This window comes from Geospiza fortis, unplaced genomic scaffold (assembly GCF_000277835.1).
Source record: "Geospiza fortis unplaced genomic scaffold, GeoFor_1.0 scaffold408, whole genome shotgun sequence".
NCBI lineage: Eukaryota > Metazoa > Chordata > Aves > Passeriformes > Thraupidae > Geospiza > Geospiza fortis.
The window spans coordinates 3,200,650-3,225,411 of NW_005054330.1; the positions used below are offsets into that span (position 1 = coordinate 3,200,650).

Genomic DNA, 24,762 nt, shown 5'->3' on the forward strand with positions numbered 1-24,762 from the left:
AGCTGTCTGCTTAGCAAAGCACTGTATAACTATTATCTGTTTGAATCAGTACACCACAATGTACTTCATTATCCCTGTAAGGTAGAGACACTGAGCTACCTGGTGAGTTGAAGGTAGGCTGTGTCATTTTTTTGAGCATGCTTGTATATCAACAGGAACAGATTGATGCTTTCTTGGAAGTATTAAACTACCAGCACCCCAAATTTCCATCTCTTTGCAACCTCATGGGACTTTCTGTAGGTACCTAACAACTTTTTATTAAATCTTAAGTGACTTGTCCAAGCTCATGGATAAAAAAGACAGCAAAGATGAAATTTTATAGTTCAGCACCTGCTGGAAGAAAAATGAGACACTAAATACTGTCACACTGCCATTCATCTGCCAAATCATGATAGGAAATAATAAGGACTCAGTAAACATTAGATTCAATATTAAGCCAAATTTCCAGATTCACATATAGGATTAGCAGAAAAGCAAGGAAAGAACCAGACTCTGAGGAGCAAAAAGTCCCTTCAATAGCTTGCAGCTCAGAAGTATGGTTTCAATAGGTTTTTTTTTCCTGTAACTGGTCTGAGGATTTTTCTGAAATACCATCCTTGTAAAGACATGCATTAGTAGTGTCTGTTTCATGCCAGGTAAAACCCTTCCCACAGCCATGCACACACTTGCTGTCTGTCAGCAAAAACTTCTGTGTCAGTAATTAGAAAAATGCTATTAAAAACCTGCCTTGTAATCCCAGGTAGCCTCTGGGTTGCCTCAGTGCTATTTCCTTGCTCAGTGCAGTGAGCCAGAATTGCTCCACTGTGAAGTGGGACCCTCTGACAAGCTGTTAGCTACTAATTTATCTGGTTCTACAAAGCATTTTGAGGGCACCAGCACTCAGCTGTAGTGCCCCAAAGAGGTTTCACTTGGTGACAAAGTCCTTGGTCTGACAGGTTTATAACTCAGGTGGAGCGTGTTGCAGATGGGCACTTGGGAGCTGCATCTCACCATGGGGGCCAATGTGCACATCATGTACATCTGAAAATGTACTCCAGCCTGCCATGAGTCTGGATCATCCAACAACTTCATAAAAGAGATGAGTCAGGGCCCTAAAACACAGAGGGTATCCACTGAGCTCATTATTTTCATACTTAATTACACAGTACTATTGAGAGAGAACTGCACATTACGCTGAAGAATCCTGTTTCATCACTAGCCCTAAAAGATAATTGCATTTAATTAAAACCTATAGATACCTTGGTGATAACTGATCTATAAACACTCAATGTAGACCTGCAAATGAGATGCATTAGCAAGTGCATCCCTTAAACACAATTTGAAAGCTGGTACTGAGGCGAGATGGCAATGAAAAGTTGGGCTGTTTTGCCATGGCATATGTAGCTCTTGCACTCTGTTCTGATTCTGTGCAGTTCCTCTGCTGTGAACCAGTAGGCAAACACCTGCTGATCATCCCTTACTGAATTTTGAACACCTTTTGTTTAATCTGGGGTACTATACACATGAGTGGGAAAAAGTGATGACAGGTGGCACTTGCAGTGGCAGAAGCTGCCCTTTTCTTTGTGAGGTTAGGTCAGAAAGGAAGAAGCAGATATACAAGTGTGGCTAATAATGCTACAGATCAGGGAGTAAACACTTCTTATGGTGAAAATATTTCTTGTAATGGACATTGTAATGCATTTTCCAATGAACTGCAAATTATATTTCCAGTTGAATCAGCTGCTGGTTGCCTTGTCTCAGCACACGTCTGGAGGGTCATTTGCAACAAGTAAGAACAGAAAATTTGTCCTCATCTTTCTCCAGTGTTTGTGCATAGCTGCCTGCAAAGCTGTTAATGTGAAGGGAAATACCTGGTGAGGGGCCAGAGCAGTGAGTGCCTGTAGGGATCACACAGGCTGTCCCTCTGAGCTCGTCAGGAATTGTCCTCTGCCAGGAGGACAGTACCCAGGCAGAAAGGGACCTGGGGGTGCTGGTCAACAACTGACTGAGCATGAGCCAGCAGTGTGCCCTGGTAGCCAAGAAGGCCAATGGACCTGGTCTGAATCAGGGATGGTGTGGCCAGCAGGAGCAGGGAGGTCATTCTGCCCCTGTACTCAGCACTGGTGAGGCCACAGCTCAAGTGCTGTGTCCAGTTCTGGCCCCTCAGTTTAGGAAGGCTGGTGGGATGCTTGAGCGTGACCAGAGGAGGCAACAAGGCTGGTGAGGGGCTGGGAACACAAACCCTGTGAGGAACGACTGAGGGAGCTGGGGCTGTTCAGCCTGGAAAAAAAGACACTCAGAGGTGGCCTTATCACTGTCTACAACTTCCTGAAAGGTGGTTACACATAGGTGGGGTTGGTCTCTTTCTCCTGGCAGCAGCTGACAGAACAAGAGGACACAGTCTTAAGCTGAGCCAAGGAAAATACAGGTTGGATGTTGCAGGGACAATGATTTTGACTACCTGGAGTTCTGCCTCTGCATCGGCCTCTGGTCAGTCTTCCAGTGTCTCATGCTTGTGGCCACCAATGCCAGTCTCCTGGTCAAGTACTTCACCCACTTCATCGAAGAAGGATTTTCCTCCCTGATCATCTTCATTCATGATGCTTTCAGGAAGGTGATCAAGCTGGCAGATCATTATCCCATCAACTCCCAGTTCAAGGTGGACTATATCACAAATTACTCTTGTGCCTATAAACCACTAGATCCAGGTAAGGGAGTGTTCATTACCTCTCCAGCCTGTAGGTAGGAGGTGGCCTTTGCTCTCTTTTTCCCTTGTGCTGCAGCCCAGATAATAGGTAAATTACTCCTCCTTTATTGGTTGCCTTCAGATATTTAGTCTCAGGTGTTGCAGCAGACCTCTCATTACAGGTAGAAATGAGCCAACACACAGATTCTCATTTAACAATGTGAAAAGGGTCGTGGTTTATTCTTCTTTACAGCCTAACCACCCCAACTCTGACTTCAGCAAGTTCCTACTGTTGGCTTCTCTGACAGACTATGACTGCTGGCTGTTTCCTGCTGGAATAAGACCACAAGTACTTCCTTAATGCCTCTTACCACAGATTTTTACCCAGCTTGACTATGACTGCAGGCTCCAACAAGAGGCTCTAACTCTATCAAACCCAGACTGACCTCACAGCAGATCTTTTGCAGCAGCAACTCTCTTCCTTGTTTCATTCTTCTGTGTGTCTCTCTGGATCGTTCCTTCTTCCTCAGGGCTCCTTTACCTCCTCAAGGTGATCTTTCTTCCTCCAGGCTCTCCCTGATCAGCCAACCCACCCTTTTTATCACACATATCTTTATTAGTCATAGCTGTGACCCATTAAGGACAAGACTGTTCTTCTTTGGTAATTAGTACAACTGTGACTTACTCAGGGGCAAGGTCACTTGTAATACCTTCTTCTACACCTACAGTTTGGATATTAGGAAAATTTTTTTTACAGAAAGAGTGATAAACTATTGGAATGGTCTGCCTGAGGAGGTGGTGGAGTCACCATCCCTGGATGTGTTTAATAAAGACTGGATGTGGCACTTGGTGCCATGGTTTAGTTGAGGTGTGAGGGTGTGGGCTGGACTCAGTGATCTTGAAGGTCTCTTCCAACACAGTGATTCTGTGATTCTGTGATCTGAAATTCTTTTCAGTTGATATGTTCACTGCAATGCTTTTCTGAAAAAACACAAAAGTAGTATTTTTGTGGGGAGGAAGAGGAAAGACTTAGCCAGGGGGCTAAAGCAGAATGATAAATTGCTTGCCCACTCAAATTATGGGTGTCAAGTTTCTTGTATTTATCTCCCTTGAGCACAGGGAGAGCAGCTGACCGATTTGGGATTTACAAGTGTGTGAGAGGTGCCTGCGCGTGGCCAGCTCAGCACCTTGCTGAGAGAGGAATGCAGCAAAGAGCAGGTTGGACACCTGCTTCGTCAGCTCATCCTAGGAGGAAATACTTCACCCTCAGCTGGCTGGCAAATAGAAAGAACATTCAACAAAGAAAATTCAGAGAGGAAAGAGCAGAAGCAAGTGTCCTGCTCAGAATATATTTAAAGCTGTCATTTCACTCTAGGCTGCTTTACCCTCTGTGATATCTGTGTCTACTTCTCACCCCCCAGTTCACTGCTCCGATGACTCTGCCACCTCCAGATCCACAGTTTGTGCTCAGAGGTACCAGTGCTGCAGTCCACACTCTGCATTTTTCCTGTGGAGGCCCAGAACCTGATATCCCTCTTCTTTTCTCTGGGTAAATACACCAGGATTTCTACCTCTGCTGAATGTCATATGGTTGTTTCTTTTTGAATTGAATTGTATTATTTTGACAAAGTGTTTCTGGGGAAAACAGCAGCATTCATGTTTTTGCATGATGAGTGTGTTACTTGTGCATACAGCTTCAGTTTTGCAAACAAAACAAACAAACAAAATGAAAATCATCAGACTCTGATCACCTCCATGCAATGCTCACACTAAAAGCATCTCTTCCTACTGCCAGGTCTGAGAATGGGTTTGTCCATGTCTGGAACCTGAAAACACACAGAGTGGACACAGCACTGGATGGCCATGGAAGAAAATCTGTGTACTGTGTGAAGACAATGGGTGGTAAAGACAGGCTTCTCAGGTTAGCAAAGCAGGCAAAAAACAGTGAAATTTTTCTTGTCTCTTGTCTGTGATTGAAGGGGGAAAAAGAGGGGCGGGGGCACAAAGGATTCTCTTAATTCTGGAGTCACTTAAAGTTTCTCCAACACATATGGAAATGTACTGAAGTAAAAAAAGACAGAAAAACTGTAGAATAAAAAGTGTGGGGGTTGGAGGGGGAAAGACGCAATTAATTTATTTATGATGTGTGTAATGATATCATAACAACTTGGGAGTTGTAGTGTCTTTACTAAGAACAGGTGAGGTCTTTGGGTCAAGGAAATACACTTGGATTTGAAGTGGTTCCTGGGGAAGATTGAAAAAAAGAATTTCTAAATAGAGGGGAGATGGAGAAAAGGGAAGGAAGAAAGAGAAGAATCAGAGATGGGGAGTGGAAGACTGAAAATGAGCAAGAATGCTGAGTTTCATGCTTTTGCTTTGTTGCAAAATACCTTCTGTTCTTGTTAGCAAAGGAAGGTCAGGAAGATTTGTGTACTTTGGATTAGACAGGTGATCTAGAGTAGATGCCAAAGTGTCTGTATGATTAGGAGGTGTTCTGACATGTTTATCTAGAGAAGACATCTCATAATATACAGTGGAACTCATTAGCATTTATATTTCTTATCTGCTTAAGTACAATTATCAACACACTCCCCCATAAAATATTGAATGAGCATTGTTTGTATAATTACAGAGTTTTTCTGTACCTCTGTTTTTACTGTATAGTTCTAACACTTCACATAGGAGTGCAGCTTTAGGACAGCATTTATCTGTATTTTATATTTCTCTCTTGTAAAGCTAAATCACAGCAATTTCTTGCAGTATCACACTGTTTGTATCCACAGTGCTATAAATGTTGTGTCAGTTTGTCACTCAGCTGAACAGCACTGATGCTGAAGAAGTCCCAACAGCCTGTAGATTTACATCTCCTCTGTTTTGGTTTCATGCTTCTTCAGGTGATACTGCTAATTAAAGTAAGACATGGGTAAGGGATTTTTGATGACTCCTTGCCCAGGTGATAACATGAGGACATATATCCCCTGCTAAGGTAGTTTATGGATTGGAAGCTTCTGCACAGTGCTACTTTGTTCCAGAGCCAGTGGGATCACAGAAATCTGCAACAATTCCTGCTGTGCCCTTTGTGTGGCCTCCTGGCTCTGCCTGCCTGGGAGCAGCACAAAGCCTCTGGGACAGGGCAGTGCCGAGCAGAGCTGCGCTCGTACCTCGGATGCAGCTGCTGCTCTCCAGCCCTGGGTGTTGCAGCCCTTGAGCAATCGCTGCCAGTCCCTCTCTGTTGTGTCTCCACATGTGCCCGGTCCTAGGAGCCCTCTGTGCCCTGCCTGTGGCTGTGGGAAGTTGACCACTGAACAACTGTCACTTTTTATTTACCTCTGATGAATTCTTGTCTTGCTGTTTGTCTTTCAGCTGTCAACACATGACATTTCAATTTCGTTGCTAGTGTGAATAAGTGTTACATGTGTAAATCTTGGGATAGTTTTGTTTCCTTTTAAATTAGATCTAATCAATTATAAAATGTAAGTATTTTTTTACTGTGTGTATATTCAACTGCTCATGAGACTTTATAAATATATTCTTGCATATAAATAGCACAACTCAGCCTGATCAAGTCTCTGCACAAGGAAACAGAAACTGCAATTGCAGTGTTCTGACTGGCTCCCAAGCCTCCCCCTTCCAGGGACAGTTGAACCTCTTGGCCAGTTCCACAACTGGCAGAAGGGTGGTGGTCTCGGGGACACTGAACTCCCCCACATTTCATAAATCACCCAATTGAAGCCCCCACAGAAGCTGTTCGAAGCTTGGTCCTTTACTGTCTGTTAAAGACCCAGTTCAAGTTACTGCCCTGCAGGCAGCCAGGCTTCCTCCGACTGCAGCTCATGGATAACTTGTTTTACTGTAACAGTCAGGGGCGCGACCAGAGGATCTGCTTGTGGGATTTAGCAGAGGGACGGACTTCAGTGACGGATTCTGTCTTCACGGAGCATGTGGGATTCTGCAGATGCTCTCTGTTAAAGGTGGCGCAGGGACGCTGGCTAATGGCCATGGCAGCCAGAAGCTCGGAGGAGGTAGGAAGTGTCTCTTTCTCTGTGCTTGAGAGGTTGCTTTTGGTACTGAAATGACATAGTTTAGAAGGGGAAACACCTGTGCCATTGAATTCTCTGCTCAGGAGCAGGCAGCACAATAAACCTTTGGGGGTTTTAATCACTAATTTTACCACCACAAGGATGACTGAATTATATAACTCATGCTTTAATAACAAGGATACCACCCCAAGGTTTATCTGGCATTTAAGTATTTGCAGCTGCTGCTATCTTTACATGCAGGAGTTTTGAAAACTCTTCTGGTGCTGCTGAATATTGAGAACAAGAGTCCTTCTGGGGAACTAATGGTCAGCAGGTCTGTCCTCAGATGGAGGAGCTTATATTGCATCTGAAGCTGAATCGGGTTTGGCAAGAAGAGGGGAGGTGCCGGTGATTTGTAATGCAATATGTAGTCTTTCACCCCAGGCTAATTCCTTACCTGGAACTAGGGCTGGAAACTGTTGAATTACTATTACTGGCCAGAGGTTTGCTCTGTGTGAGATAATTGCAGGGTCCATTTCAGTTCCTGCTGGGTAAGTCCACATCTAATGCCACTATTGCAGCACTCACTCACTGACAGCTTTGTTGGCAATGTCCACTTCTGCTTTGTAGAAATTACAGGTTTTTTTTCTACAATGGACTGTTTGAGGACATCCACAAAAAATAATACCAAATACTTGACATCAAAATACCAAAATTATGAAAGGAGAAAAAAGTGGCATAAGTATGAAGTGAAATATGGTAGCTAAGTGCAAATTGCTGATGAGCATAGAAGTTCACATACTTTTCTGGACTATAGGTTGTGTATCTTGAAAGTGAAATTTTCCTATTTTATACATGAAGTAATAAGTGCCTGTATTGCAAGAAAATGTGATCTTTTTATTATACAGAAGTTAAGCACATATTTAAGTACTTTGTTGACTCACAGCCAGAATGTTCACCCTTCTACAGAACTAGATATGCCTGCAGACACAGACAGTGCACCAGTAAATACAACCATTCTAAGTCCCATACCTTGTTCTGATCAAACAAAGAACTCCCTCCATTTTAAAGCAGTGCTCAGTAATACTTAAGTTAAACAAAATTGACAAGCGCATTCTGGTGTCAGACAGAGAAGTCCCGCTAATGAAGAATTAATTAATCAACTGACCCAAATAGAAGATGTTTACCCCAGTGTCACTTACAACTCATCTCTGTTTTATTCTCATTTGTTTGCTTGGACCCTGCAAGAGGAGAATGATTTGCAATCTCCTGAGGTAGAAGAGTTCCACTCTGTGTGTGAACCTTTGCATTAGAACTGTGTCATGTTTCAATAAATTCACATAAGCTCCCATAATATATAGTGCTTCCAAACAGGCAGCACTGTGTGAGACACAGTACATTTGCAGCTTATGATTAAAATTAAGACTTAATAAGTGTTTATGCTTGGCTTGTGTCCAAAAAAAGACTAATTTTGTCTTGAAGGAGGTTCAGTCCATAAATAATGAGATCTGAACAGGCATTTATTTGTTCATGATTGCATTTAAATCACCAATTATGAGTTACATGCACTTTTCTTGCAAATTTGCCAGAAACATGTTAAAAGCTTTATTAATGTGAAAAAGAGAAAGGGTGTGTTTCCTTGTGGCCAGTTTTAGCCACCCAGGAACACTATTAACCTCAGGCAAAGGCAAATCTTTCTCCTATTAAGCAAAACCAGTATAAACAAGGAACTTCAAGTTTTAGGTTACAGTTGTCAAAATATGTGAAATAGTATTTATTTCTAAGGCTCAGTTGCCTTTAATGCAGACAGTCTCTGGAACTGTCAATCCAGCTCAGGCAGTAGGTCATGCCTGCCTGCCTTCTGCACAAAGCTTTTCTCATTGTTTTTCTTTGGTCTTTGCAAGCCCAACTGTAGCCCTTGTACCAGTTCATCTGTTTTTAGTCAAGGTAAAGGAAAGAAGGTTTGTTTTTTTCTTTTAACCTGCAGAAGTGAATTTATCACAGCACATTTACCCTTCTTTATTACATAAAAGTTGCAGTTTTGGTCTTGCCTAGGAGGCAATGCCCTTTGGAGAGACAGTGATGAAAGAGGCAAGATGAGGGCAGGTCATCTTCATATTTATAGCCTGTTTCCTGCCACAGCCAACTTGGTCATTATGTTGATAGCGAGAAAGTTGACAAGAGAAAAGCATTTTTTGTTAAGAGTGAAGCTCCAAAGAACCAGAATTCCCAGATGATCAGACTTTGGTCTGTTCCCAGGTTTGGTCTGCAGACTCGATGGCTCTTGGCTGTAGTCACTGTTCCTCAAATCTGGAAAACAGTTTCCTGCTCTATTGCTCAGTGGCTTTCGAAAGTGTTCTGTATGTTATGTGCAATACACTCTGCTCACAGTCTTAGAGTGCAGCTGGCTTTTGGCAGGCTGGCTGACAGCCTCTAGAAATAGGAAGATGTTCTGGCAAGCTTTGAACTAAAGGTATGGGATTAGAAAGCCATCGCAGCTGCCGTGGCCTTGATGGATGGTTCCCAGAGGAGCCATATTTGTGTAATACCTCATCTCAGATGCTTAAGGAAATTCACACAACTGGGGCTGTCCAACAGCGTTGTTGGGCTCTTGCACATTCTGGAAGAGCCTAGAGTGGCTGGTGATGCTGGATTTATCAAATGTTTCAAGTAGTTGAATTTTACCACATAATGCCGACCATTGTTTATTCAATTAGAAGAAAAGATCGCCTTGTTGATTAAGTGTGCATGAGAGAAACAGCAACGTTCCTGGCAGCAGGTTTTTGATACCCAAGAGCTTCTGTTTCTCTAGAGTTCCCGGCTTGAGAACCAGCCCAGAGCTGAGGCACTGCTGTGTCAATCAAGAGCCTCAAAATCTTCCAGTACCAAACTAAAAAGGCAGACTCCCCTGATCTTGCCTGCCATCATCCTGTGGTAGAAATGAGCTACTTCCTTGGCAGAGGAACAACTTGCCCAATCTTAAAAAAAAAAGAAAAAAAAAATCAAAACCACACAAACCAGGTCCATGATTCATTACCATCAGAGCAAGCAACAATGGAAGCTGCTCTGTAGAGAGAGCAGGTGTTTAACAGAGCATTTTCTGACCCTGCTTTAGACAGAGTCTGACAGTGCTGTGTTAGGAATACCTGTGTGCAGAGGCTGCTGCAGCCAGCCTTAGCTGGTAATTGTGGGGTTACAATTTGTTAGTGCAGTCAGCACTAAATAAAAAATCCCCTTTGCATGTATACACTGTCTGTATTTCCATGCAAGCTCTGTGTTACCACAGCAGCACAGAGGAGAGATTGCAACTGTTCACAGGTGAATACAGCCAAAAAATTAGCAACAGAGCTGGAAAAAGGGGAAAGAAAGCAGGGGGGGTGTGTTCAGATGAAGCAGTCTGCAGTATTATCTGTTATGTGTACAATGTCATCCACTGTTGAAAAGAAGGCTGTAATTAAATAGAAGAGTGGAAGAAGAGGATGTGTTCACTCTAGCAGTTTTGTCTGGTCTTTCCTAAAACAATGCATTTCTTTAGCTAGCTGTAGATTCCCCTTACAGCTCCAACTTAGCATGCATTCCTCCATTTCGCCCAGACAGTTTTTACTGGAAGAGCTTATACTAACCTTAATCACCTTAAAAGACTTGTGTTTTTAACAGCAGAATTTTGACCTGGAGCCTGACCAACTCCTCTTGTTTTCCTGATGTCAGGTTCAGATTTTGGAGCTGCCGTCCAAGACGTCAGTCTGTACCTTGAAACCAGAGGTGGGTGCCAAGCTGGGCATGCCCATGTGTCTGAAGTTATGGCAGGTAAGGCAAGAGCGCCTGCTAATTGTGAAATGTTTTCCCTGTGATTCATTTTATATGAAGCACATGAATCTTTCTTCACTTGGATTTTGATTTATAATCAAACCAATCAAGTAATTATACTATTAAAAGGGGGAAAGATTTGTGAACATCCTTAATGTAACTTTCAGAGCTTTCCAAGCTTTAATGGAAGATTTGCAAATGCTCAAGGAAAGCTTTGTATCCTTAGGATAGATACAGTTTTTGCATCAATCAAGAGGAAAATGAGTGACTTACCAAAGCCAGTTGTTTGATATGGTTTCTCACTGCATTAAGACTGATGAGAAATGTTTGGGTTGCTTAAAAACACTGGTTTTAATGGCAGATTCCATTCACTTCAGTGCCCTCAGGATGAGGAAACACTCTATGAACATTTCTATTCCAGACATACAATAGGAATAAAATATTTACGGTGGTACTGACTACAGATAAAAAGGTAAATAACAGTAGTTACTGAAAAAAACACACATTTGCAAAATATTTAGCAAATAATGTTTATGGGCTGCCAACATTAACAGAAGTAATACCAAAAGGTGGCAGTAGAGTGAGGAAGGAGTTCAGGTGATTGGCTTGAAATCTCCAGAGAACTGGTGGTAAAGCTGATTCCTATGTAACCCCCTGACAACACACTGCTACAGGTCTACAGGACCAACTGAGCAGATGTCAGGGGTGTAATTCCTGCAGGCTTCTTGTGTTGGTTTCAGTTGAAAATACTATCAATCAAAGTGAGGCCTCAGTGTCTTCACCCAAGATCCTGAACCAACTGAAATCTAGAGAAATTCAGTTGCTGACTCCAGACAAAAGCCAAGAGAGGCCACAGTTGAAGTTCCATGCTGTAATTAAAAACTAGGAAAAAAAAAAAGAGGAAATTAAATAGGCTGATTAGGCTTTTGTTAAACAAAGTTCCTCCTAAAAATGCAATCAGTGTTCAGTGCCTGACTAAATGAATGGGTCTTTCTGTCTCCTCAACATTTTTTAATAAGATGGTGATAACTGTGGGACTGTTCAGTGTTGAAAATTTTCTTGCCTGTATAAGAAGTCCTCTGTCTTGCCATATTTTCTACATGCATTAATATTGATATTCCTTTAGGAAGCAGAGCAGGTGCAGAGTCTTAATTTTATATAGTTTTTGATTTTGTTGCCAGTGGGGATAAAGCAGAGGACTGGGAACTAGGAGAGCTAAATTATTCCATTCAAATTCTGACTTTGAGAACTCACCATAACTTCCTAGACTGCACCAGGCAAGTATAGATAATCTCTTAGAGTCTCACAGCTGTATTTGCTCTTTTACAAATATGCACAACTTGGTTTAAAGGCATGAGGAAGAGGATACCCTTAGGGAAATAATTGCATGTGGTGCACCAAAGTGATGCTCTGCATTCTGTTCTGTGGTTGCACTGGAAGTGGCTCTATGAGTAACCCTGTAACCATAAACCAGGAGAACACGAGCTCACCCAGCTGCAGCCCTTCCTGAACAGAGCCCTCCAGGATTCCTTTGTACACGGCCGTGTTGGGCAATGCAGACATACTCAGGAGATGAGCACTCCCAGCCCAGCACTCAGGGGTTGCCTAAGAGACTTTTTGATGTTGCTTATGGCACAGTAAATTAACAAGTTGAAACAGAAGCTGACAAGGAGAGCCCCATAAAGGTCTGAAGGAAGAGTGCTTGGGGTGATTGGCCAATGAGAGTTTGGGGGCTGCAGCCAGGTACCATCAGATTTTTCTGCAACTCAGGTAAACAGCAAACCTCCAGCAGTGGTGAATGAGAAACTTTACTACAGAGCAGAAGGCAACTGAGGTTAGGCTTGTAGATTAAGCCTCACTGGCTTCTCCTAATCAGTCAAAAAGCTTGCAGTTATTTATTTTGTTCTTTTGAGCACTCCCCCCCTTATTTTTCTAGGTTTGTCCTTAAAGATATTAGTTCATTCACTTTCTTTTGAAGATTCATGTTCTTAAATACATTGTCCCTTCAGTTTCACACCTTCCTGCTATTACTAATTGGGTGGAGTAGGATTTCTGGGAGTAAGGATAGTCTTCCCTTAAATTTTTTGCACTCCTTGGGGAAGGCATCGTATTGCATAATGGCGCAAACAAAATAATTCAACAAGAATAATACATGTCGAAACTGGAAATGCCGAGTTATTACTTTATATAAACTATTGCAATTATTCCTGTTGAGTTGACAGCAGATCACCTTTTCTTCCTTCCTTGACAATTATCCAAATGCAACAACAAAATGTTCTGCTTAGGAAGAGCAATGATTTATAATTTAATTTTTCTACTGAAACAGAACATGAATGGTGAGATTTCTCTCCAGCAGTGTCTGTTATTGGGAATTGAAATAAATAGGCTGTTGTGAAGCACTGCTTGGTGAGTCCAGGCTCAGACCAAGAGCTCCACTGATCTTTCAATAACTTTTATTGTTTTAGTTCATGTACCCATTGAAATATTACACTTCATATGGCTAGGAAACTTAGGAAGTAGTGTTGGAGACCTACATTTCCTAGGAAACAGGACTTGGGTTTTAAAACACACCAATCTTAGATCTCACTTGCAAATTACTGTTTTTCACATCTAAAGTGCAATCCCCACAGCACCAAAAAAGAGGGTTTTGCTTGGCATTCCCAAAATGCTGAGCACTCACCTGTCTCTGCCATCTGCACAAGGCTGAGGGCTGCGGTGGGAGCCACCATCCCACTTGGAGCAGGGAGAGGAGCTGATGTGTTTCACTGCCTGATGACAGCCACGACTTCTGTGAAAGCCCAGCTCTGAGGGAGTCCTGTGCTCACAGAAGAGCAGCACAAATAACTGTGGGGGTTTTTTATGCTTAAACTGGGGGCTTTCTTTAAACTTAAAAGTACCTATTAAATACATTGTTTTGCTTTGAAGATTTTACCCTTTATTAAATACAAATAAAATCTGGAATGCTGATTCAGATTTTTTAAAACATTTTTGATATCTGGTATCCAAAACCAGATATTCTTCATCCAAAATACCTGATGAGTTAACATTAATTCACATGTATCTGATGCAATGTATGAATCAAGGTATTCATTGCTCTGATGTTATATTATTTTAGCAAATCAAAATTTGACAAAAAAATTGTTCATAATTCTGGGCACTGTGAGAAATCTGCCTTATAGGCCTTTCTAGCCAGAGCATGCTCCCTTCCTTTTCAAAGGAAAAAGGATCTTAAAGGAAGGAAGGAGGCTCCTCCAAGATCCCAGGTGCGGACAGACCCATTCAGAAGCATGATATAGGGGAGTTCCTAAATTTACAAGGATTTCCCCTTAGTTTCCTTCTTCTAAGGAGCAATGTTGTTCCCTGCTCTTTGAGCTCTATTCCTCAAACACTTTTCTAGGCTGAGTAAGGCGAGGAAGCACATGAGGCTGGTACTCAGAAGTTGTGTTACTCAGACCACCCATCTCTTGTTAGCTTAACTTCCCCCAGAATAACCAGTGGGAGAACAGTCTGCACCATCAGTAGAGGCAGTGAGCCTTTGGCCACTACAGGTTTGTATCATGACACTGACAGCCAACGAGCTCGACCTCCTTCAATAATGTGATACTGGTAAAAATTAGTTCTTTATGCCCTTTATCTTAATTGCATACTGAGCAAACAAATCCTGTAGGAGCAGACAGTGTTTGGAAATACCTGAATATCCTGCTGGATACATTTTTTAGATGTGCCTACATGAGGTGGTAATAATCCCAATGGCTATTTTGATATTTCTTCTCCTTTTAAAGAAACAACTGGCATTAACAGATGCTGTTGTTTTAGTTGCTTTTCACTGGGGATTTGCATCTTCACTCTCATAACCAGGTACTGCTTACAGATCATTAGTCTTTTGGCTGGAGCAATGATGAATATTTTCCTTAAGTGTGACATGTAATCCAGTAATGTTCCCTTCTTTGAGTTATTTCAGAGGCTTAAATAAATTAGGTGTCTGCCCAGGGTGCCCTGCCCTTTGGCCTGTGACATCATTAATCAAAATAGCTTTCAATTGGTTACAGTGGGACTCGGGCGCCCATTAACCCCTTGGTGACTGACCCAGCGGTTCCTGCTGGGAGGTTCAGTGTTTACCCTCAAGCACTGTGGGGTACTTGGGCAGGCAGTCCCTCTGGGCAGCCCTGCACCTGGAACCCCTGGGCATGGCACTTCTCAATGCCCACACAGGCTTGTATTGCTTGAGAGTACTCAGCTGCTCTGTGGAACCTTTTCTGTGAAGTGCAAACAAAGTTCAGACCTTGAAGTAAAGCTCCTGAAAATTTCAGTCAGGCTCTTTTCAGTTGTTATAGAGGGCAATAGTTTGGATTTTCAGAGAGAAATTTTCTCCCTCTATATGTGTATGTATGTGTATATATATATATATATATATATATATATATATATATGTATGTATGTATGTATATGTTAAATATGTATAATATATATAACATTTAGAATTTGATATGTAGATATAAAACCTGTAAGTGCATATTACCTAGTAATGCTTTCTGTAAGTGAACGGAATCTCAACATTTGATATTTAGATACCTAAACTTCTTTTCATTTCTACACCAGTCAGCGTTTTAATTTATTCTCTTGATGCTTGGACTACAACCTACACAGGGATGGTAATTTTCTTAACAGACTATTTACTTCTCAAACAATTTTATTTTTCCTTAATCAGCTCAGCTGTGGTTCACAACCTGTGCTTCTGGCTGGCTATGAAGATGGATCAGTTGTCCTCTGGAATGTGTCAACGGGAAAAGCGTTGAGCCGACTCATTTGCCACCAGGAGCCAGTGATGAGCCTTGACTTTGACTCAGAGAAGGCCAAGGGGATCTCAGGCTCATCTGAAAAGGTGCTTAGCATCTGGAGCCTCAATGAGCAACAGAACCTCCAGGTCAGGATCACTGGCCCTCTAGTGTCATTTATCCCACTTTGCACTAACAGTTTGATAGACTAAAAAAATATTTAGTCATGAAGAGGAGTTGTTGCAGATCTCTAGCTAATTAATCACAGACTGCTTAGAATGTCTGTGCTATGTGACTAGCCTTAGCAAAAGATGGTGAGGATTTAAAAAAAAAGGAAAAACCCTCCCTCACATGTTTCTGGTTTTACCAAAGTTGCAACAGTCACACAGGCCCAGCATTACTCAAGCCATTGCCTCTGTATCTTCATTTATCACATTGGTAGTATCCAGCTCTCAGAACGTCCTAAACATTATAAATGAGTTATAAAAATGAGAAACAAAGGATTGCTTTTCCAAAGGTTCTGCTTGAATGGCTATAATGAGCTTTCCACTGTGGGAAAGACAAAGTATTCCATTAAATACTTCTCAAACAGAAAGAGTAGGAGTAGCCCAGCTAGCACCAAGAGGACATGAGGTTTAGGCACCCAGCTTTGTTTGCACCTACAGGGCCCAGGCAGAGACACAAAATCAGGCAGTTGGCTGCCCCAGTTCATGTCTGAGCTGTGCTGCTGTGAATGGCTGGGTTAGAAAGAGGTTGTGTAATCCCCAGCTCAGGCTGTGCTAGGGAATGGCCATAAATACTGCTTTCATCTAGACAACTTTAGCAATTGTTCCAACAGTGCCAAGGCGTTAAGTACAATCTGGAAATGTAGGTGTGGAAATAAAGTGCAAAAAGGCTCTGAAAATTAAAACAGCCCATGCACAGTCTCTCCACTGCTGGGTGCTTTAACCTTTTTTAAGTGGCAGCTGTCCCATGAACAATGGAGAGGGCCTGAATCAGCCCCTGTGTGCCCATGTCATGCTTAAGAAGAATCTCCTGGATACACCAGTTCAAGGGAGAACAATAACTGCTGTTCCACCTTGCAGCTTTTATGGAATTCTTTTTTAAGTAGTACAGCAAGTTGATGCTGTTTTTTGAATGGTGCTACAGGAAGAAAAGCACATGCTGGGACATCCTGTGGTAACTCATCACCTGGGGGACACTGTAAAGGTGTGGAATCTGTGACACATCCCCACAGCACCTGCTTTTCTGGGGTGACAGGGCAAACACATCCAATCCCAGTGAAGTTTGGAGGACGTGGCACTCACTGAGGAGGCAGCTGAACCTTAATACACAATACAACACAACATGAAAGAGGGACTCTGCGCTCTGAATGAGTAGTGAAGGTGTCTGATAGACAATTGTCTTGGTTTGGGTTTGCTGGTTTTTTGGTCCTGTTTGCCCTGCCCTTGCCCAGCCTCCCCCTGCTTGTCACCATCTGCACCAGGTGTCCTTAACTCAGACAAGGGGAGGGAAGGTGAGGGAAGGTGAGCAATCCCATTAAGAAACTTGGTATTGAGACTCATTCTCTAAGGTAAAGGTGACAGAAATCTGACATCGTGACAGGTTTCTTAAATTTTCAAATACTCTGTTGGTGGAGAGAAAGCTGTTCTTTCATATTAATTATAGCAAAACTTTTTTCCTAAAAGAAAAGAAAATACTGTTCTTTACAGCACATTTCACTTAGGAGTTAATGGTATGCAGGGCTACAGGTACAACTTGCAGGAGAAACAGTTGTTCCCCTGAAATATTGCAAGTATTGTTTTTCACAAGATATTCCCATTCCAAGGGGATGTAAGATCAGCTACACCTTCAGCACCTCACACTGAGAGATAGAAGCTTGCCTCAGAAGAAATTTAAATGCCAAGTATTATAAGCTACAAGCAATGCTCCTGTGCTTCATGGGAGCACGAGTGCCCTAAAAAAATGCATCTTTCATATGAGCAGTAGAGATTGTCAAAGACATAGATTAAGTTTTTTTCCACTATTGCATTAATAATATAAACCAGATGGGGATTTTTTTTCCCTGACATTCCAGGTACCTGAGGTAATGGTAGACGTTGGAAAGCCACTCAGTGGCACATTATTTTTATTCTAAAAGGTTTTAATAAGTAACCGTGGTGCACAGATATCTGCCGTTGGAGAGGGAATGATGCAATGATGGTACTGAGCTCTGTTTTAAGTGGCAGAGTTCCAGTGTGGCAATGAATAGATGATGAAGGGAACTGCAGAGTTTATTGCTATGAGGAAAGTTTGTATTGTCTCCTACAGGAAAGTTGCTGAATTCATCACTGTCAGCAAATGATAGGATTGGTTATGAGCCTTCTGATTTGGATGAGATATTGTAATTATGTGATGAAGTTTGTGGTAGAATGTAGGAGGTAAACAGCTTCTGCAGGTGAATAAACAAAGCAGAACTAAGAAATCTGATAACCACAGAATCTTCTTTTTATATGACAAGAGAAAAAGTCCTGTAAGCTGTATTGTAAGTTTTGTTGGTTTGGTTGCTGAGGCTTTTCCCCCAAATGCTGAAGCTTAGTCTGATGCTATTTTGGTTATTTTCCTAATAAGCAGAGGGCTTGAAGACATGCTTTGGCTGTAGATGCAAGTATCCTTGATTGTGACTGGCTGAAAGCAGCTCACCTGTTTTTACCTCTTTGTTTTTTTAATTACAAGCTGGTTTTCTGGTTAGGAAATTGGGTTGGTATTGGACTGCTGTAGTTAGTGACTTACTGTAGTAGGTCCTGGGATGGCACAAATCCTGGCAGTAGGATTACACCTGGCTGCATATACCTTGAGCAAGTTTTCTCCTTTGTGTTGTTTTTGTCTCTTGCTCTTGTATTTGCACATCACGCACAAATGCCCACTGTTCCCTCATGTTCCACAGCCAACAGGCATCACCATGACAGGCTTCCTTTTCAAGTTGGAGCTTGCTGAGGACATGCCACTTCTCCAGTCGCCCTGATTGTGCTGTATGGATCTTGCCCACATAATTGACATTAATGATGGGAGCACCACGCCTGGCACTGGTTATGGCCATTAGCCAATAGTCTCAGTTACAGAGTAAGACCCATCCTCCATGTGCCAGGCTAGTGATGTAAGGAATAAATCTTTCCCTTGCCAGGACATTTACACCAACAAAAATGCCACTGAGACCATGCTGCCTTAGGCCTACCCTGGGGAGTTTGGAGCACATGTACTAACAAAAAGCACAGGTTTTACAGTAGCAGCCCCATCAAGAGGCCCCCATAGAGCCTGCTATTTCTCATTAGACTTGAGCAGAACTTGCTGTCCTCTGCTCTGAATTCGTTGCAGACACATTCTTCAGGTCAGCTTTGAAAAATAAATGTATAGAGCATGTAAAAAGCATGTCAAGTTTCATTCAACCTTTTGTCTTACTGAACTGCACAGCTCTTGCTGTTTGAGTAGGTAGCTGGGTAGTTCTTATATAGTTGAAAAATAATTACTTGTGGCTTTGTGCCTGTAAGGTTCCAAGATGTGTTCAGCTGCATCTAAAACCAACTCTGACTAACATTTCCAGAGTTTTCTACATCCAGTATAAAGGTTAAAATTATCTGCAATAATATGTCTTTATAACCCTGTACTAGGTATGCATCATGGAATGTCCTTCAAGGAGGAAATCTCCTCAGGTGTGATGTACTTGCCAGTCCCTTCCTGCCTCAGACAAACAGTAAACACCACACAGTGAATTAAACAGGCACTGGATGATACTAAGCTTTGGTACAGGAGAGCTACAGACTCAGGCTTAAGGAGACAGTGGCATTAATGTGTTGTTTCCAATGCTACTTATGAATAACAGCAGTTCAGGGCCAGCTTTATAAGCCAAAGGTGTTTTCCCCATTTTGACAGAAGCTGAGCTGTTCCAATACACACACACACACAGTCTTGTGTGCATATTTCACAGCTATTTCAGAGGCAGATTGCTCAGACAAGTTACCTGAGGTGAGAACAGCAAAGGTGTGTTACTTTGAGCTTTGTTCCTCAAGAAACTCATGTCAGTGAAGCAAAAACTTTTTGTTCCAGGCGCTAAGTCCTGTGCAGCCCCAGTGCCTTCTGAAGGAAGCCAAATGCCTCCCAATTGAATTGTGCCCCTCTGTGCCCCAGCAGTCTCCAAACAGTAACAAAAGGCTTCCAAGACTGAAATCAATAACTTGGCCATAATCCCCTCCTTGGATTTGGTGTAAATAGAAGTCTCTTGGGAAGGAGTACTAGAAATACAGATTTCCTGACACTGTAACCCAATTCCTGGAAGCATTCCTTTCTCAGTACTGAGGTAAATGCTACAACAGCTTATTGGGGGTTTTGTGAGGGGCCAAAGTAGTAGAAAATAGCAGCAGGTAGCTTAAGCATCAGCTCAGAAGGGTCTCAGCCTGGGAATTCTTCTGCAAAGAAGCAGGGAAAATATATGGCCTTAGCTGTGAACATTGTAGCTCATACAAGAATAGCTGGAAGAAAAGGGCAAAGCTGCACTCAAAACCTCAACTCAGAGCTTCACTTGTGACAGAATATATATAGCTTTAAATGCAAAATAAACGAAAAGCATACAAGAGTTTGGTTTATTTTATGAAAATTGCTCTGGAAATGGGAGGCTCAAGTTAAGGTGTTTTCTGTCTCTGTCTATTGTTGCTCTCACCAAGCACCACCCACCACATGGTGAAAAGCTCCACGCTGCCTGTGTCACACTGGTGTGTTGGGTGAGCACAACACCTGCTAAAGCACCGAAACATTCTTTTCTTCTGTTTTGAACAACTTGAGCTCATTTGTAACTTTTTCCCAAAGGTTTACAAAACACACAAACTCGTCAACGCTGGCATATCTGATATCACCATCCGGCCAGACAAGAAGATTTTGGCAACAGCAGGGTGGGATCATCGCATCAGGATCTTTGGGTGGAAAAAGCTGAAGCCCTTGGCAGTGCTGGACTATCACACAGCAACCGCCCACTGCGTGTCCTTCTCAGACCACAGCAACCCCCGGGACAGACTGCTGGCAGCCGGCTCCAGAGATCAGCGCATCAGTGTCTGGTCCATCTATGCTCAGACATGACACATCCTGCACGGCCATGGACTAGGAAAACAGGACTGCTGAAGCAATTCTTAGCACTGTAATTCAAACGTGCATGTGGGGAAGTGGTAGAATCTGTCTCCAGGCTGAAGTGAGAGTCCTAGGCTAATTCTTATGCTGCTTGTTTAAGCTATAAATTTTTTCTTCCATAGAAGAAAGTGTATTTTTAAAATTCATAAGCAGAACAAGGCCAGTCACAAAGACCAAAGTTGCTTTGGGTTCTGCTACAGGTTTTGCAACACCTTTCCTTTGGCGGGTTGCTGACATAACTTGTGCCAATATCTTTTGTAAAAATGGACTGGAATCCCTCAAACTGCAGTGGGGGCAGAATATGTCTGTTTGTAAGTCATTTATGTATCCAAGAATCTGAATCGGTGTAAAACATCACTCTTCCTTGAAAATTTATACCCATTAAACCACCTCCAGTGGTTTCTCATTGTCAGTTACTTTTTCTTCCCCGTAACTGAAAGGCTATCAGAACACCCTTGATTTGTTCACACTCCTGTCAGTTTCTAACTTAAACCAACAGCCAGGAATGTGACTAGGGATGGCCTTCGGCATTTATGAATTTCATTATGTCTCCTGTCACCTCAAGCCTCACAATTAATCACGAGAAAGAAAGGAAAAAAATCTTCCCCAACATTGCACTGCAAAGCTGTGTAAAGCCTTTTACAGAGCCAGTGCTAAATCCTTTCCATAGACTGATGAGCTGAAGGATTTAAACTCGACAATCCAATTAGCGCCCTTCTCCTTGGAGAGTCCAGGCTGAGTTTCAGCGTGGAAAGTCAGGGATTCAGCTGCACAGCTCCCATTAACATTTAGGGGAATCACATGGGTAAATCCTTATCCACACTGTGCAAATGGTTCCATTAACTTGTCATCTCTACAGTCATGGAAACTGAAATTCATTCATGAAAGTTTTTTTGTTTGCCTCACAAAGCAGCATTTGCATTCTTCTAAAGCATATTAGACACACACCAGTGTGCTGAGAGCCAGGGTACTGCTGGATTCCGTCACAAAGCTGCAGTGACAACTGTGTCCAGGCTGTACACTGTTGATACTTGATTGTAAATAATTGTTTCTGCTCCGTAGAGAGGTGGAAATCAAAGAAAAAGTGACCAAAAGTGAACAGCAACATCAAAGACTTTGAAAATTATTTGAGGAAAAACACAAATGCAAATTAAGGTTTACGTCTGTTATCCAGCTGTGCTTTGCAGACAGAGAATATTGCTAGACTGAAAGCCTTAAGCACCCAGCCTGATGTTCTTTACATTAAAACACAGAACCAGGATACTGTTGCCAGGCTTTTCTAAATAAAACGGGGCCTTACACATTTTAGAGTGTGGTGACACTTTAAATAATGCATTTCTTTGATTATTTCTTTACTATTCAGTAGCTGCATGGAGGATCACATTGCAGTTGAAAGTTAAAGCCTAATTTTGAGTGATCCTGAGTCAAGGGGAGGTGATGGTGTTCATTACAGCTACCAGACAGAGTTGCACTTCTCCACCATCATCCACCTCCCACACAGAAGAGGAGCTGCCCCCGCTGTACAAGCAGCTCCAGCCTCAGCCTTGTGGAACGAGATGCAGTCACCTTCCACAAACCTGCTGCTGGATGAAACCTTTTCTTTTGTTCTTTTTCCCCTTTCTCAAAGGAGGTCAGAATTGATACAAAGAAACAATTAAATAAATAAATGAAGAATGTGCTGTTGCATGTGGTTTTGGGGCCTGTCCTAGGGAGTTTGCACAGAGATTTCCTTTTGCCTGTGCTGTCTGGTACACCACACGTGTGCCCCAGAGGGTGCCAGCATTCCTCCTCCATGGCAGCAAACAGCAGCCTGCACTGCTGGGCAGTTTCCACAGAAGTGAGCTGTGGGTTTAATGTTCATCCAGCAGGAAAGGAAACCCAGGGCTCACCCATCTTGGGCAAATGCTTAGTGTAAGAAATAATTTTTGATGCAAATATTCTGGCATTGGCACAGTGGCACCCTCTGGAAAGAAGGATTAATACCCCATGCCTTACTGAGAGCATTATTAGATCAGAGGCTGAAAGTTAGGAATTATTGAGTATATTTTCTCTGAAAATTGCCATTTACTGTCAACATCTGTATCTAAAGTAATTAGGGAGACTCATAAGGGATGTTTAGATTTCCAAATGGGTCTTTTGGAAGATACTTTAAAGATTACTGGGTGCTTTAAATTACTACCTTTTGCTGAGAGTTAAATATTTATGTTTGTCTGATTAGGTAGATTTAAAAACAAACTTAGTCATGCAAGTACAAATTGAAAATGAGGACATGAACTGCATCTCAGACACACAGGTGAGAGATTCATCAGCTTCAGGAGGAAGGACACAGGTTGCAGAGCTGCTTGCAGGAACAGACCCATCCTTTACTTCCCATTACCAAGGCACTATCCATGTCATGCCTTTTCACAATACAATTAATTCATTAACACTTTATATCACTACTGATTTTATCTAAACACCCAGAAAACAGATTTTTCTTTCACAATGTAGTTTCCTTGAAATGAGCAACCAGACTACACTAGTTTGATTTAGAGTTGAGCCTAAATGCCATAGTTTGATTGTGAATTACAGTCTTCTAACAGTTTATTTGCCTAAGGAATTAACCTGGACTTCCCCAAAGAAGAATGGTTTCCAACAGGAAAGACAATCTATGTCAATATAGGCTGTAAAACACAATTGTCTGATAATAACTATAACTGTAAAATACAGATGTCTGATTGCATCTAATAAATTAATTTTTTCATTTTAAAAAAATTACAGTTGTGCCATGAGCATGGTTGTCACTCAAGATTTCCACTGACTTGCTAGCAGAAGGCTGTGAGTGAGGAGCCACCTTAAGGTGCTGGAGTTAGCTGTGAAATCTCACCTGCCAGAAAGGAACAGGGCTAGCCTGTACCTGGCCTAGAGGATTCAGGAGTGAAGGTGATGACAGCTAAATTATTACAAAAGGCTTCCTCCCAAGAATCACTGTCTTTGGCACCATGAGAGGGAAGAAAGCAACCAGTAATAGAAATAAATCCCAAACACCAGCATTTGTGCAGCAATTACATGGAATATTTATCACCACTTGAATGAATGGGATCTCTGACCCTCTTAAGATTATTTGCAAATGAATCCATTTGTTACAACTCCTTTCTCTTATCAGTACATGAGCCATAAAGCACTGCAGTCCTTAGTGTAGATGAGCAAGGAAAGAGGAGATTGTGTTTGTAGTAATGAGTGAAAAAGGAAGGAAGCTGGGGGCATGTAATGAGACAGTTGTTAAATTTAGTCCTTTAGAATGCAATTGCTACAGCAAGCCAAAAAAATTACTCTGCAGCTTGACTTGAACTGTTGCAAAGGTTTGAGTTTAAAAGAGCAGATTTTTATAGTTAAGCCAATACTGGCTTCTGGACTGCTTTTCTTTTTAGCATATTTAAGATGCATCTACAAAGCCAACTTGCAAATTAATAAATCTTTCCTTTAATTCAGTCTGCCAAGAACAAAGATAGAACACACTACTGCAGGAGCCATGTTAGTGATGTAAACCAAAGGACTGGGGATTAAACAAGGATTACTGAGTGCTAAATCAATGTGTTTCCTTTTCTGGCTGTGTGTCTGTGGTGTGAAAGTGTGGATCATTACATAAAACATGGCACATGACTGCCTGGGTTAATACTAGGCAATGTTACGGCAGCATTGAGACACAAAGTTTGATGTTTAAGTATGACCACTGTGCTACCAGGAAAGTGACAGCCATGACTAAGGAGAAAGGCAGGGGGGGTTCTACCAATGCACAATATTCTGAAATTCTAGCCTGCTATAGCTTTTCCAAGGAAACTTGGCTGTGTTTGTCTATGTCCTACTCTTCTGGGGCATCCTGGAGGTTTCTTTTATAATGTGGAGGAAGCTATCCAGAATTAAGATCATACTGGGTTCCTGTAAGGATCTCACAGTATCAAAATATAATCTCTGAGTTGGGAAAGTTCTGCTCACCTAATTAGTGGTCTGAACCACAGCTGTACCTCCTATCAGCAGTGCTGTGTACTGCTTTATTCTGACCTCAGAGGAATTTGATTTGCAGTTTGGTTTGTAAGAGGAGGAGAAAGAAGTGAGGGGTTAAATCAAAACAAAGGAGCAACTTGTCCCTTTGAGTTAGGTGAGAGGAAGACTGTGGAAGGTATGAAGGGCCTTGGAGCAAACCACCAGCAGTGGCCAGATTGTCCCTGGGAGAGGGACAAGGATGGCAGGAAGAGTACCTGGTGGAACCATACAGTGATAGGTCTGGCCTCTCAAACTCATACACCAACTTATTTTTGTCTCAGACAGATTTGCTTTTCCTTCTCCAGCATCCTTTTTTAAA

At 42.1% G+C, this 24,762-nt stretch overlaps 1 protein-coding gene across 1 annotated transcript; it reads left to right on the forward strand.

Annotated features, from left to right (window-relative positions):
* The first annotated feature begins 4,090 nt into the window (after window positions 1–4,090).
* GNB1L (G protein subunit beta 1 like) lies at window positions 4,091–23,174 on the forward strand. Its single transcript, XM_031057492.1, has 6 exons — window positions 4,091–4,214; window positions 4,461–4,586; window positions 6,525–6,687; window positions 10,393–10,491; window positions 15,200–15,415; window positions 20,106–23,174. The coding sequence occupies exons 1-6, from the start codon at window positions 4,099–4,101 to the stop codon at window positions 20,370–20,372; spliced, it is 987 nt and encodes a 328-aa protein (XP_030913352.1). The 5' UTR covers window positions 4,091–4,098; the 3' UTR covers window positions 20,373–23,174.
* The last annotated feature ends 1,588 nt before the right edge of the window (window positions 23,175–24,762 follow it).

What these genes read in the sequence shown, in the direction of transcription:
- GNB1L (XM_031057492.1), top strand. Translation starts at nt 4,099, where the DNA reads ATGACTCTGCCACCTCCAGATCCACAGTTTGTGCTCAGAGGTACCAGT. An exon ending in GGTAAAGACAGGCTTCTCAG is followed by an intron (nt 4,587 to 6,524) that starts GTTAGCAAAGCA and finishes TTACTGTAACAG; the next exon opens with TCAGGGGCGCGACCAGAGGA. An exon ending in ATGAGCAACAGAACCTCCAG is followed by an intron (nt 15,416 to 20,105) that starts GTCAGGATCACT and finishes TTTTTCCCAAAG; the next exon opens with GTTTACAAAACACACAAACT.